The sequence below is a fragment of the Aricia agestis genome, chromosome 2 (genome assembly GCF_905147365.1).
Source record: "Aricia agestis chromosome 2, ilAriAges1.1, whole genome shotgun sequence".
In the NCBI taxonomy this organism is placed as follows: Eukaryota; Metazoa; Arthropoda; class Insecta; order Lepidoptera; family Lycaenidae; genus Aricia; species Aricia agestis.
In genome coordinates, this window is record NC_056407.1 from 13,064,624 (window position 1) to 13,079,048 (window position 14,425).

The window sequence follows — 14,425 nt, forward strand, 5'->3', positions numbered from 1 at the left end:
TGCATATCTAGAATGTGTGATGGATTCTGAAGGTATGGTACACAACATGTTGTGTGACAGGGACTTTTCTGTGTCTCTACTTCTGGTAGTTCTACACGTGCTGTGTATTCACTCTTTAAATGTCTATTCCCTACGTAGTTTTCTCCATTTTCTCATAGGTTAGCGGCAAAAATAGCAATCAAATACCATGCGTGCGAGTAGGGAAAGATAACAATTTCTAAATACAAACTCTATCAAAACTAAAAGCCTCTATTATTACTACAACCAAAAATATTATCTGTCCAACTTTCAGAACGTTTAAAACGTTATTATAACCATTGTAGCATCAAATGTAAGAATTAAGCTAAAGTTATTAAGTAGCAATGTTGTAAGAAAAATGCTCTCTCTTCAGTGTAGATTGTAGTATGTAGTTTTAGGGGTGGAAATTACAGGTTACATTACTATCACTATTAGTAGTACTTAGATGTACTTTGCAAGAAGTAGGAATTGAAAACTTGAGGGATAGTAGCAGGTGGTACTACGGCGTAGGTACGCAGCGTACTAAATACTATTAGCTATAAAATCTACAATAATATGTATAATAAAATTCATATAATATTCGAATAATAGGGTATATCAACAGTTATAGCAAGTATTTTTAATTAAAAAGTCGCTTCATTGATTGCAAAGGTTTCTGCTGTCTCTACCGAGTATTCAAGTTCATATTTACAGAATCCGAAGCCAACATTCTAGTAGGATTCGAAAGTTTCGAATTTGATGACATATAAAATACGATTGATAATATAATATTCAAAATGTAATAGCCGACAACTCATAAATATGCTAATAATAACAACATTATATGAAGCGGTCCGTAGTAAAAGCCCGACGGAGCTTTTAAAAGTTGAAGCCCGGTGTAAAGAAATAGCGAGTTCATAAAATAGGAATTTTAAATACAGACTTTGAAGAATGCAATTAAATTTATTGGCCGGTGATATAAAAGTTACAAAATATAGTTATTAATTCAGTAACTCTTTAATTTATATTAATTCATTATCAAAAGCTGTAAATTATACAACAAATAAAATGAATTCTTTGCGAGAATAGGAAAAAGCTAATATATTGCTAACGCTAAATATTCGCCAATTTCAAACTTTTTTGATATAAAAAAATACGACAAATTCTTTGACATTGAATAAGTATTAAAATATGATTTATTAATTTTTAGTAAAGTAGTTAGTCCAATATAAAAGAGAAAACTGAAAATTCCTAATAGCAAGTGATATGAATGAGTATGGTTCTCATTTAGTTTCCATTTGCCTTTATGTTTAACCAGTCGCTGGACAGTCTGTAATTGACATTTTTAATTATTTATCTCGTAGATTGGACGAGTTTTTACGATGAATAGAAAAGGCAGGTCTTGTATTAGGTGCTAGGTGTTCCGGGAAACGTTGTAAGACAACTAGTCTATATCTGGGAGAGGCATTTTAACTACATCATTTTAATTACTCGGATAGGTAGAGCCTACGGTTCCAAGCAATCAATGGACAAGTTGATATTGTCATAAAAACGTAGTAAGCCAGTTGACAGTAGTGCTCTACTCATGGATGTAATGAAAAGATTTTTATTGAATGTTCATTTATCTTATATCTTTAAGCGAACAATTCTTGTATATAAATATATAATTGGAATCTCGGAATCGGCTCCAACGATTTTCATGAAATTTAGTATATAGGGGGTTTCGGGGGCGATAAATCGATCTAGCTAGGAATCATTTTTAGAAAAGGTCATTTTATTCGTTTTTTGACCGAGCAACGCTCGGTCAAATAGCTAGTTTATACATTGATAGACGTTTTATTTGAATATCGTTGTGAATTGTGATTTCGGAAAATAGATTGCAAAACTTTTGCGACATAAAATATTCATTACCAGCGATAATATGCTGCGAAAAATAGAATCTTGCTAGAACAAAACATTTTCTAGTGACAATATTTTTCTTTCATAGAGCACTAAACTCTTTAGGTTTAGGTTAGGTTTTAAGACATTTATTCTCATAAGAATTAACATAAATTCACAGACATGCGAAAGACAATAAAGTAAAGAGATACAAAAAATGTAGTAAACATTACAAATTACATCGAGCGAGCTTAGAACATAGGTTAAAATTATAAAATTACACGTAAACAAATAAAAAATATATCAATACAATTGCGGGCACTTTTATAATCGATTTGGCCAGTTGTCACAGTATAAGTGGTTGCAGTAGACTATTCTCATACTAGACCGTTCTGTTGTCTGTTTAAATCAGAAGTCCCATATTTGAGGCAAACGTAAGTGTAGATAAGTATGAATAAACCGTGCCACAAAATATATTCAATGAATGAAATACTCAATTTTTAGGCCCTTAGATATCAGCAGACAGCTAGGAATATTAATTTCCTGCATCCCGCGAACATTCTTAGCGAACTAAATGAGTACATTGTCCGGGGCAAAAAATGAGCGGACGAAGAATGCATTATTAAAATAAGCCTTTATGCCTCCACATCGGGGCGTTGATGCCAGAGCCACAAAGCCGTCGATAACAATCATATTCAATTCAAAGTATACTCCGTATCACTTACATACTGATCGTAACTAATTCATAAAATGAACGAAAATGACATAAGAAATATCTTTTAAGATTGTCCAATGGGCACATAATGCTTTATTGATATCAAATTACGTTTTGCGTAAAATATTGATTTAGGTACCGCAAATATTCCTGAACTGATAGTAGGTAACAAAAGTTTGATTAAATAAAAAATAATACAGGAAAATATCTCTAAATATTATATATACATATTAATATTAAGTATTGACATTATAATAATAAACGGTTTCGGTACCAATGTATTAGTAAATTTATGATAATATAAGTTTCGTTTAATCGGCCAAGTGCGAGTTGGACTCGCAAACGAAGGGTTCTGTACCGTTATAGAGCAAAAATAGGCCAAAACTTTCGTTTTTTGTATGGGACCCCTTAACTTTTTATTTTATTTTAATATTATTAATAATTATAAAAGTAGACATAAAATAAAGGCCTTTGTGGAAATATCATGTGCCTCCCTGTTGCCATTACTAATATAGGGCAAAAAAGCCGAAAATTGTATGGGAGCCACTCTTAAATATTAATTTTATTTTGTTTTCAGTATTTGTTGTTATAGCGGCAATCGAAATACACAATCTGTGAAAATTTCAGAAGTCTAGCTATAACGGTTCTTGAGTTACAGCCTGGAGACACACAGACGGACGGACGGACAGACGGACAGATATCGAAGTCTTAGTAATAAGGTCCCGTTTTTACCCTTTGGGTACGGAACCCTTAAAAAACAATATCATAGATAAAGCGCATAATATTATTCTACAAATTCCTCAAAGAAAGAACCTTTTGTTTTCAGCTTAGATTTTTTTATTATTATTATTACAATTTTAGACCGCTTTGCTCCCACAGTTCATCTTAGGTTACCCACTTGTATCAAAATTATAAGATATAAAATCATTGCAAAACGTTAGTCACCTTCTTCATAACAAGAAAGTTATAGGTGTTTGGTTTATTTGGTTTATACAATAGTTTATTTGTTAAGTAAGACTGTTAACAGTTATAAATAAACTCATTTCCATTATATTGAGCAGTAGAAATAGTTTAGTGCGATATGTGATATGTAGGTAATATTAATTAATCCTTCGGATTACGGATAAGGATTTACATTATAACTAGACGTTCCGCGCGGCATCGCCCGCGTAAATTAGATATTTCGCAGACAAATTAGTCCACAAAGACACAGATTACTAAATAGTTACAAAGATAGCCTATGATCCTTCACGCGGTCTACTAATTATCTGTATAACAGAAAACTTGCTCCAGTAGTTCGTGAGATAAGCCCTTTCAAATAATTTCCCCCGTTTTTTCCACATTTTCCTCTATTTCTTCGCTCCTATTAGTCTTAGCGTGATAAAATTTTGCCAGTAACCTTTCTCGATAAATGGGCTATATCTAAAACTGAAAGAATTTTTCAAATCGAACCAGTAGCTACTGAGATTAGCGCGTTCAAACAAAGAAACAAACTCTTCCGCTTTATAATATTATAGTATAGATATAATATTAATAATATAATGAGCTGACTTTCTAACCGGCATGAAACTGCACATTAATATGCCTCGGAAACGCTTTATAATATTAACACTAATTAGTATTATAAAAATACTAAAACACACAAATAAATCAAGATAATGTTTTATTTATTCATGATGAAAAATTATTTTCTGGTTTAGAAATGGTAGCAGTGCATTTTATATGGATTTGAATATTAATTTAGCATAATATGCATACCTAACAATATTAATTAATTATGTGAAGTATTCAATTAATCATCCTCCTTTTTCCACTTACAACTGCAACTCTAGGTATGTCTTAAATAAATAAGGTTAAAGATGTTTAAAGAAATCAGAACTAGCACTTGAGTCCCAGATAGTTTTAGGACATTCATAACTATGATATTTTATATACCTGTAACATGCTATCTTAATAAAGCACATAAATCTCCACCAAGTCAACTATTATCTATTCTGTGACCAAGTACAAGAAAAGTGTACACCCATAATAATTTTATCTTTTTTTATGAAATAAGGGGGCAAACGAGCAAACGGGTCACCTGATGGAAAGCAACTTCCGCCGCCCATGGACACACGCAGCATCAGAAGAGCTGCAGGTGCGTTGCCGGCCTTTTAAGAGGGAATAGGGTAATAGGGGAGGGTAGGGATGGGAATAGGGTAGGGGATTGGGCCTCCGGTAAACTCACTCACTCGGCGAAACACAGCGCAAGCGCTGTTTCACGCTGGTTTTCTGTGAGAACGTGGTATTTCTCCGGTTGAGCCGGCCCATCCGTGCCGAAGCATGGCTCTTCCACGTATATCTTGTTACTTTTATTATTATACCAAAGATCAATATAATTAGAGAACAAGAAAAAAAAAAACGCCCGCCATCTAAGAAATCTGTAAAATTGTATTTTATTAATTGCCAAACGATATCACTAAACTGAGTTAGCCTATTGCCTAGTACTATCAGAGAAGTTGATTCCTAAGTAATTTGGTCGCGTTATGTCAAATCCATCTGATGGCTCCAGCTAAAATTAAATTGACATAATCCGACCAAATAGCGCAGGTCCGTCAGTTGCCTATGAATCAATTTTTTCAACGGTACAAACATAGGTATAGCGTGTATCTCTGTGTATGGCACGCCGTAAATATATTAATGTATGCCAAACTAGAGGAGCATGTTTCGGCGTTCGCACATAAGTCATGCGCCCGCGCATAGTTTATGTCGACGCTCGCGATTCGGTCGTTAGCGCTCGCCGACCGACGCATGCGCAGGATTTTTGACGCTAGTCCGCTTAGAAGCCGCTTTTTTAACAAAACACTGGCTGCTTTTTGTTTTTTTTTTTTACTTTTTAAATGTTGATATTTGTAACCTTAGACGTTGTGACTTGTGGCTTAATTAAGTTTAATCTTGTTGATGTAGAGACCTTTCTCATTGATAATTATAATATATGTAAATAAATACCTTTGTGATTCCCATAATTACCTTTATTTTATAATTTTTTTTCAAATGTGTGGACCGCGAAGGTCATTTCATTTCTTAAAACGAATCCCGGGCGAAACTAATTGGTGACCCCTGCTTTAGAAGCAGTGAGATGAATGTAACTTATGTTAAAAACAGCAAGTATATACTTTTAAATATCATTAATATTACGATAGGACCTGGACCTTCTATATATGAACAGCCAGTATAGTCACTTTTAAAGATTTAAGAAATTAAGATAGGGCCGTCGATGTATAAGTTAAGCATTCTTGTTTCCGTTGTCAACACATCTGGCAAGACCAATAAAAATATAAATTTATTTCGATATTCACCGACTTACGCAGAAAAGACTTAATATAATATACGCGATAACAATCTGCATAAAGTAATCTTCATGATACAATTAAAACTGGTGTAGTAATATTGTAGGGAAAAACAAGCGCAGGCTGCATTCCATATCCTTATATAGAAATATTTTTAATTCTTACTTTAGAGTTTGTCAAGAATTTAATTACGTTTGTTTCTTTGCGCTAATGAAAATAATATTTTCTACCTACCTAGGTTCCTTTAAAATGTGATAATCTGCAGACATTGCATGATTTTTAAATACAAGGAAATTAAAACATATAATTTCTTATGTTCTATAATCATTATTTGTTAATTTACGAGATTTTTTTACATTGATTTATAGGTATTAAACACTAACCAAGTTGCTAAGTATATTTTGATGACGGCTATTATCTGTCTTTGGCAGCCTATAAATAAGAGTGCTACTGACTGAAATCCTTAAAATAAACGACACCTTTTGTGTTTGTAAATACTTCGCTAATTTCAAAATATTGCAACAATGCGAAAGAAACAATGAACGTATAAATATCTAGTAATGAAAGAATCGGTAATAAATATAGGTAATAAGTTACCTGCAGCATTGTCGAAGTTATGTTAATTTCTCTTTGTACGCGACCAGGTAGAGAACCTCTAGCAGGTAATATTTTAAAGAACAATTCAAAACCTCGTGTATATGGCGCATGCCTGGGCTTTCGCGATTATAAATATCTGCTTCGAAATTTATATTTGTTGCTAAAATATATTTGAAACTAGTAGAAATGGAGCTACAACTGTGCTATTGGAACCTACTGTACATTTTTTATGTTAAAATATTTATACTATTGGCAGTTTCACCAAAAAGCTTCAAAATATTTTATAAAATGGGATACTTGAAATTAATAAATTAATAGCTTATAAGCAATGATCTCCTGCGATTATATAAGTATCAAAATAAATGATAATATATTAATAATAATAATGAAGGACTTGTGTTACGGGTACCAGACAACGGAAATATATTTAATACTAATTTTATATTATACAATATATATTTTAAGATTTTTATTAAGATATCACACTTATATTTAACGAGCTTTAGTTCGCGGCTTCGTTCGCGTTAAGAAGTATTATTATATACAAGCTTTCATCCCCTATTTTAACCTCTTGGAGGTAGATATGATCAAAATCCTTTCTTAGCGAATGCCTACGTCATATCATCTACCTGCATGCCAAATTTCAGCCCGATCCGTCCAGTGGTTTGATAGATCACCATGTCAGTCAGTCAGTCACCTTTGAGTTATAGGGGTAGGATGTGTATATATATATATATATATATATATACATCCAAGACCCAGGAAATTGAAAACTTTTTGTTCCGTCGGCGGGATTAGAACCCGCGACCCTCGGCTTGCGGTAAGGTACTATATATGGATACGTTTATTTTATACCTTTCTCGGTCTCAAAACATAGTCTCTCGAGTATTCAAAATTATCTAGCGACCACATGACACCATTTAAACCGGTATTTGGCGAATATCTTATCTACATAACACGAACTGTAAATAAGATCGAGGTTCTAAAATAACAAGTAGATTAATTTTTGAGGTTATAAATAGAACTTCATCGAAATAATACCTGTTAAAATCTCTCAGGTTTAAAGTCTCTGTAGGTTTTGACCCATGCGTGCTCATATAGATTGTCAGATAGACAAAAAACATACTGATATAGATTTTGACATCAGTTTCAATTACCGATCATCTTTCAGTATAATTTTAAATATCATATCCATTGCACATAACCTCTCTAGAGTTATATTACAAGTATAGATAATAATCACCTTACACACCTCTAGTATTTACACGTAAAGGTTTATTCCACATTGAAATTTGTCTTGTTTCGGTGTAAACTGACCTTTAGCAGTGTAAAATGGTTAGAAATAGGTGGGAGGTACCCAAGTTATTTATAACGACTAAGTAGTCGCATGAAACGCAACTAAGAAACTTGAGAATCTACACTCATTGGATTCTAATACACGGGAAATAGCTACTTACGAGTACTTACACTTACAAATTGTTAAACAATGTCGTTTATGGTAAAGGAGAGTAATAAAATTATAAATTATTACGTATCGCATACATTCTGTTGTTTTATAAGTTTAATATTTGTCTATACAAGTAGACGTTGCTATTAATCATAATTAAATAATGTGGCTTTCTTAAGCGCATATGCAATATGAGATATTTGTTGAAAAAGATTATGCCTTTTACTTTTACATAATATTTACTACTACTACCCAATATCGTTAATATTAGGCAATATAATATCAAGATAATAACAAAACTGCTTTGGTTTTCAGGTGCTAGTGACAATGTGTGAGCGGTGAGAGGAACTAACGCGCGATGTGGCGCGCACTCGTCTGTGTGCTGGTCGCTGCGGCGGCGGCCGAGCACGTCCGCGAGTTCACCATACGAGAAAACGCACGCGCCGGAACATTCGTCGGACACCTTGGCGACGAGCTGCCCGATGCTGCCCCACCTTACACTATTGTTCCTGTGCCGGGAAGTGCAGTCAACGATGACTTAAAAATCGACCCCCAAACCGGTGAAATAAGGACGCGAGTACCGTTAGACAGAGAAAACAGAGACCATTACGCCTTAGTCGCAATCCCCGCTAGCGGTGATAATATCCGCGTTGTGGTTCGCGTTTCCGATGAAAACGATAATGCTCCAACGTTTCCAACGGCGGTAATGAACGTAGACTTTTCAGAAAACACGCCTAGAGACGTTAAGAGGAAACTTAATCCGGCTAAAGATCAGGATTTAGGAATATTTAACACTCAACGATACAATATTGTGTCGGGGAACACGGACAACGCGTTTCGTCTATCTTCTCACAGAGAACGCGATGGAGTGCTGTATTTGGATCTCCAAATTAATGGATTTCTCGACAGAGAAACGACGGACCACTATGAATTAGTTATTGAAGCATTAGATGGAGGTACACCGCCGTTGAGAGGCACTATGACTGTAAATATAACTATTTTAGATGTAAATGATAACCCGCCAGTATTCGCTGAAAGTGCCTATTCCGCGGTGATACCTGAAAATGCAACAGTTGGTACGTCAGTGTTAAAAGTGTTTGCGACTGATTTAGATGCAGGAGAAAACGGCTTGATAGAATATTCAATTAATCGGAGACAAAGTGACAAAGAAAACATGTTCAAAATAGATTCAGAGACTGGAGAAATAACTGTAAATAAAGCTTTAGATTTTGAAACCAAAGAGCTACATGAGTTGGTTGTTGTTGCGAGAGATAAAGGCGCTCAGCCTTTGGAGACAACAGCATTTGTTTCTATTCGAGTGACTGATGTTAATGATAATCAACCAACAATAGATGTAATCTTTTTAAGCGATGATGCGACTCCAAAAATATCTGAATCAGCTCAATTAGATGAATTTGTAGCGAGAATATCCGTCCAAGATCCTGATTCAAAAACGGAATATTCCAACGTAAATGTTACGTTGACTGGTGGTGATGGACATTTTGATTTAAGAACTCATGATAATATTATATATTTAGTTGTAGTAGCCTTACCGTTAGATAGGGAGCAGCAATCGTTGTATACGCTGAACGTTGTTGCTACAGATAAGGGTTCTCCACCTTTACATGCCTCCCGAGAAATCAGTCTGAAAGTAACCGATGTCAATGATAACCCACCTATTTTCGTAGAGAGCGAATACAAAGCGAACGTCCCAGAAGCGGCAGCTCCTGGTACGCCTATTATTCAAGTCTCCGCGACAGATTTAGACGAGGGCGAGAATTCGGAGATAAGATACTCTTTACTTCCAACACCACAGTCAGATTGGTTCGCGATAGACGAGAGATCAGGTTTAGTGACGACCCAAGCGCGTGTTGATTGTGAAACGAATCCGATGCCAAAGTTAACAGTGGTAGCTAGCGATCGTGGTAACCCGCCGTTGTCGTCAACGGCGACGCTAATAGTGACAGTGTTAGATGTGAACGACAACGAGCCGATATTCGACCAGTCCTTCTACAACGTGACGGTGTCAGAAAATGAAGCTATTGGCAGCTGTATTTTAAAGGTAAGAGTTATTTATTTTGTACTAACAAAACACATTAAATTATAGTGTTTTAATACCAATGCATAATTGTTAAGATTCATGATGCTATTTTGAATTTATGTGATTATGGATTTTCTGGAATTACCAGCAAGTATCGAGTATTTACGGAGACGTGACTGTATCATTTGCTGTATTGACTAAATTGCTTGAGTGGCCTACTGAAATGTTAGACGACTTAAATGCTAAAGTTGACTGTGACTTGAAATGACATTGTTAGTCCTGACGACTTCATCCGTGGTTGTTTCGTTAAAGTCAACCGATAGTATCAAGTTTACAATAATTTATTTTAATGAAGTCCTTTATTAGCTTTAAATATTATAGATGATGCTACTTATTATATTTCATTAGATTTTTTGACGTTTCAAATTTTTAATTTTCTCACAAATCAAGTTTTCTGACACTTAATTCAATGTAAATTATGAGAAACTATCTCACTGTTAAAACATTAAGATAGTGAAGTAAAACAAGTTACACTTGTTCGCTTTACTCGCGTCTTCATCGACGGAAGGCGGGGCTCGAATCTGAATAAGCACTGGATGGCTTACCCCTTGGATGTTCTATTTAATTTACTGCTATCCTTGTACTATTGCAATAACTTTTAAATATAATTATGTGATGTCCAGCCTTCTTTCCGTAGCGAATTCATATTTTTATTGCTGCAGCTTTTTATTCGTTTTAATCGATAATTTTATTCGGCCACTCGCGGCAGTATTTCAAACCTGTTAATTATAATTAATTACCGTCGTTATATTTTATCAGATAATTATGCGGGGAGTACGAAGTCACTTTCGAGCACCTGATTACTTTTTGCGAGTATTAGAGCAATTTATTTTTTAGACGTCACAGACTGCAATGCAAATTAAAAACGGGCGCGCATAAACACATTGTTCGGCCGTGTTCAATTACGATAAACAAGGCTACATCATCGGGCGAGCGGTCAATTAGTCCCCTGGACAGATCAATCCCTTTTATCTCGGGCCCCGCCTCCCGCGAATTTGTTAAAAAACGTCGTAATTTTCATTAAAGCTTATCGCGAAATCCGGTGCGCGCTCGTAACTTACGCGAGTTAATACGTTTTAATATCTTGCGGGGCGCATAGTAAGTGTGGGGGTATAAATCTATCTCGAGTGGGTCCAGTTCGGGCCGCATCGCAAATTGCGATCTAAATTGAAAATTAAACAGTGGACGGTCGATGGCGAGAGGCGCGCCCGCGGCGTCGCGCGAGTTTACATAGTGCGTAGGCATTTTTGAAACCTTCATGTCAAGACTCTCGACTTGAGAATCAGTTTGAGATAACACGTCGAGTTGTATTAGCTGAATGCCGACTTAAGTTTGGTTATTTATTTGTTATTAACTTCTATGTATTGTTTATAATGTACCATCAGACCAACTTTGTATGGTCGTATTATGTCAAGTCTTGCCCACAGGTCACGACTGATATTGACGTCACATAACCCGACTGAAAATCGGGGATATACTGTGTGCTTATAAATCAATTTCTGTAATAGTTTTTTTCAAATCGATAACATTGCCCATTATTTAACAGATAGAGAATTTACTTGCACAATATTGCGAGACCTCAAAACCTATGACACCGACGTCGGCATGAAACAATAAAAGGATTTTTAATAGGAAGCAAAACGGTTCTAATCGTAGCCCGTAGCGTTCGCCGAAGGCTTCAGGCCTGCGCAGGCGCATACAATCGAACGCATTAGCGAGGCCGATTCCGTAATAGGCACACGTACGGTACCGCGGCTATCTCGATCCCTTTGTGATCATGTATCACCATCTTATCTCTATTGTAGGCTTTTATAATTTACAATGTAATTTTAATATGTTTATGTTTTAATAACTGTTGTTTATTGTGTAGGTTGATTGAATTTATGATTTTAAGATTATTTATTTATACGCTGTGTGCGTATAATAACGTACATAGCTCTTAGTAGAGGAGAGAGAGATTAGTATAATACTGTTGTATGAGTATTATTTTATTTATTATATTAGTTTAATCAATATTTTCGGTTACGATAAACGCTTTAATTATTTCAAATCTTAGGAGATAATAATTTTTTCAAGAGAAAACCTGAATGCAAACTTTTATTATCTGTAGAAAACATTCCTACTCATCTTCTGTTTCATAAAATAACTTACCTACTTGTGAGCTATTTACCTACCAGATAGTATCTTTAATTTGAGTCGGACAGTAAGTGTAAGCATTACTTCCTCGTTTGTCAGGGCGTGTGTCGGATCCTGCCATAGAAGCAGCAGGCTCGTGGATTGTACTCGGCCGAATACGGGTAACGTTGAATTTTAATAGTAAATGGTCATGTTAATGCTTGAATAGCCCTCCCTCCCGACGATTTATAGCATTGGATAAAAGTAATTCCTGATGAAGATTAGATAGCCCAGAAATTGCGAAGCGTTTAGTGGTTTTTATTGCGCTAATGTGGCTATTGTCGGCGGTTCAAAGGTATGCTAATGCGTCGCGGTGTAAGTGTTCGTCAAAATTGGCACCTTTTATTTGTTTAGTTGTAAAATTCTTATGTAACACTGTCAACTATTGTGTTTTGTTTGATCAATAATAAACATTTGTTTACATTCGTAACTTCTTTTTAAACTCTTTACGCTAAATTGTCTTACAAATTATACATAGTTTTTTCTCTAAACATAGCCATTATTATTTTGATAAAAATGAATTGTAACTAGGCTCTCTAAAATTTTATTCGGGTTTTGCCATTTTTTTTATAACTTATTCCTAATTTATATCGTGTTAACCTCTAATATTATAAGGCACACTTAAGATTATAGCGGGTTTTGTATGAAGCAATCTTTTTAATTAAGGGAATTACCATAAGTTAGCGCCCACAATGCTCTTAAACAGTACAAAGGACTACATCTCCTATGGGCAGATAAGCCGCGGCTACCGCGTAGGCTTCGATATTTTTATGAGCCTTTAGTAAATTAATAATATATTTTGATTGATTGCTGATTGACGAAAGTGACTTTTACACGTTCAAATAAATTTTGATGTTTCACGTCTGAGACGGCACAGTTATATAGTTTTCATGGCAACACGCGTAGCTTGGTGGGCCCCTAGACGTTCAATTTTATTGTGCAAATCATTGAACATTTTATTCCACAATAAGATTGAAAGGCGGGCGCATTCAATACCAACCCTAGACGGTCAATAATATTGCACAATAAGTGATATGGCGCAATAAATTTGATCGTCTAGGGGCCCCAATTGGTGAAGTTTTTTTTTTTTTACTGAATTTGGATTTGCCTTAAATAATCATTAAATTATATTAAAGTAGAATAATTAATCAATTGTATGAATCAGCATAATTATTTTAGATTAATTTCTACGTCACCAGCTAGCGATTTGAGCTAGAAATTACCATACAAATGTGTATCAGGAATTCTGCAACGTGGTCGCGATTGCTGGTCAATAAATCGAAGTGGGATAGTTTAAATAGTCGTAAACACCGGGACTCACCGGGACTGGCCGGGACTGGCCGGGACCGGCGGGATGGCTGCTGTTATGGAGCTCGGTCACGCGACTCTAATGATGTAGGGGGAAATTTATGACGCTGGACGCTTTCATCGATTATGATACAAAAATCGCCAAGTCTGACTCAGTAGAAATCATATTATATAGAAGCGTAATTCTGCTATGTTCTTGTTTAATTCGTGTTACACAGATAAGTATTATGCTCGCGTAAAACCGCATTATTTTGCACTCTTAAGATATCTAATATTACGCGTGTTTGCGTGGACCCGATCCAGGCAGTCTAGTCTGAAGATGATCTGTATTTATATTTTAATATTACATCAGTGACTTTGGAGCGAAATTTGCTTTTAATTAGTAAAATTTACCTTCTTTGCTACGCTGTGGAAAAGCAAAGCTAATGCTAAGTACTCACATACGGTTTTGCTTGATCGAGCAATAACGTCGAGCAAAACCCGCGGCTCGGGATTTCGTCCACACATGCATTGCTCGATAGGTTTATTCTAAATCGATATATTTAATTTCATCAAGCCGGCTCGATGCGAGCCTTCGAGCTGTCAGTTTTGCAGTCCACACAGTAATTATTACTCGATTTGGTGTAAAACTATCGAGCGAAACCGCATGTGAGTACTTAGTATAACATGTGTTAATGCTGACGCGTTGATGTCTTTTATATTACAATATTATATCTTAGTTCACGTCGAGGCGTACAACAGGCGATGTGTCGAAAAATGCCTGACTTGTCAATTCCTCGGGGCTCGACTATGGAATCCGTGGGAGAGCCATGTTTCGGCACGAATGGGCCGGCTTGACCGGAGAAATACCACGGGCTCACAGAAAACCGGCGTGAAAC

At 35.5% G+C, this 14,425-nt stretch overlaps 1 protein-coding gene across 1 annotated transcript in view; it reads left to right on the forward strand.

Moving 5' to 3' along the window:
• LOC121739427 (protein dachsous) overlaps positions 1 to 14,425 on the forward strand; it is a 229,156-nt gene continuing 214,731 nt past the window's right edge. The window contains exons 1-2 of the mRNA XM_042131902.1: positions 1 to 32; positions 8,279 to 10,025. Of these exons, the coding sequence (XP_041987836.1) occupies positions 8,322 to 10,025 (1,704 nt within the window). The 5' untranslated portion in view covers positions 1 to 32; positions 8,279 to 8,321. The remainder of the gene's footprint in view (positions 33 to 8,278; positions 10,026 to 14,425) is intronic.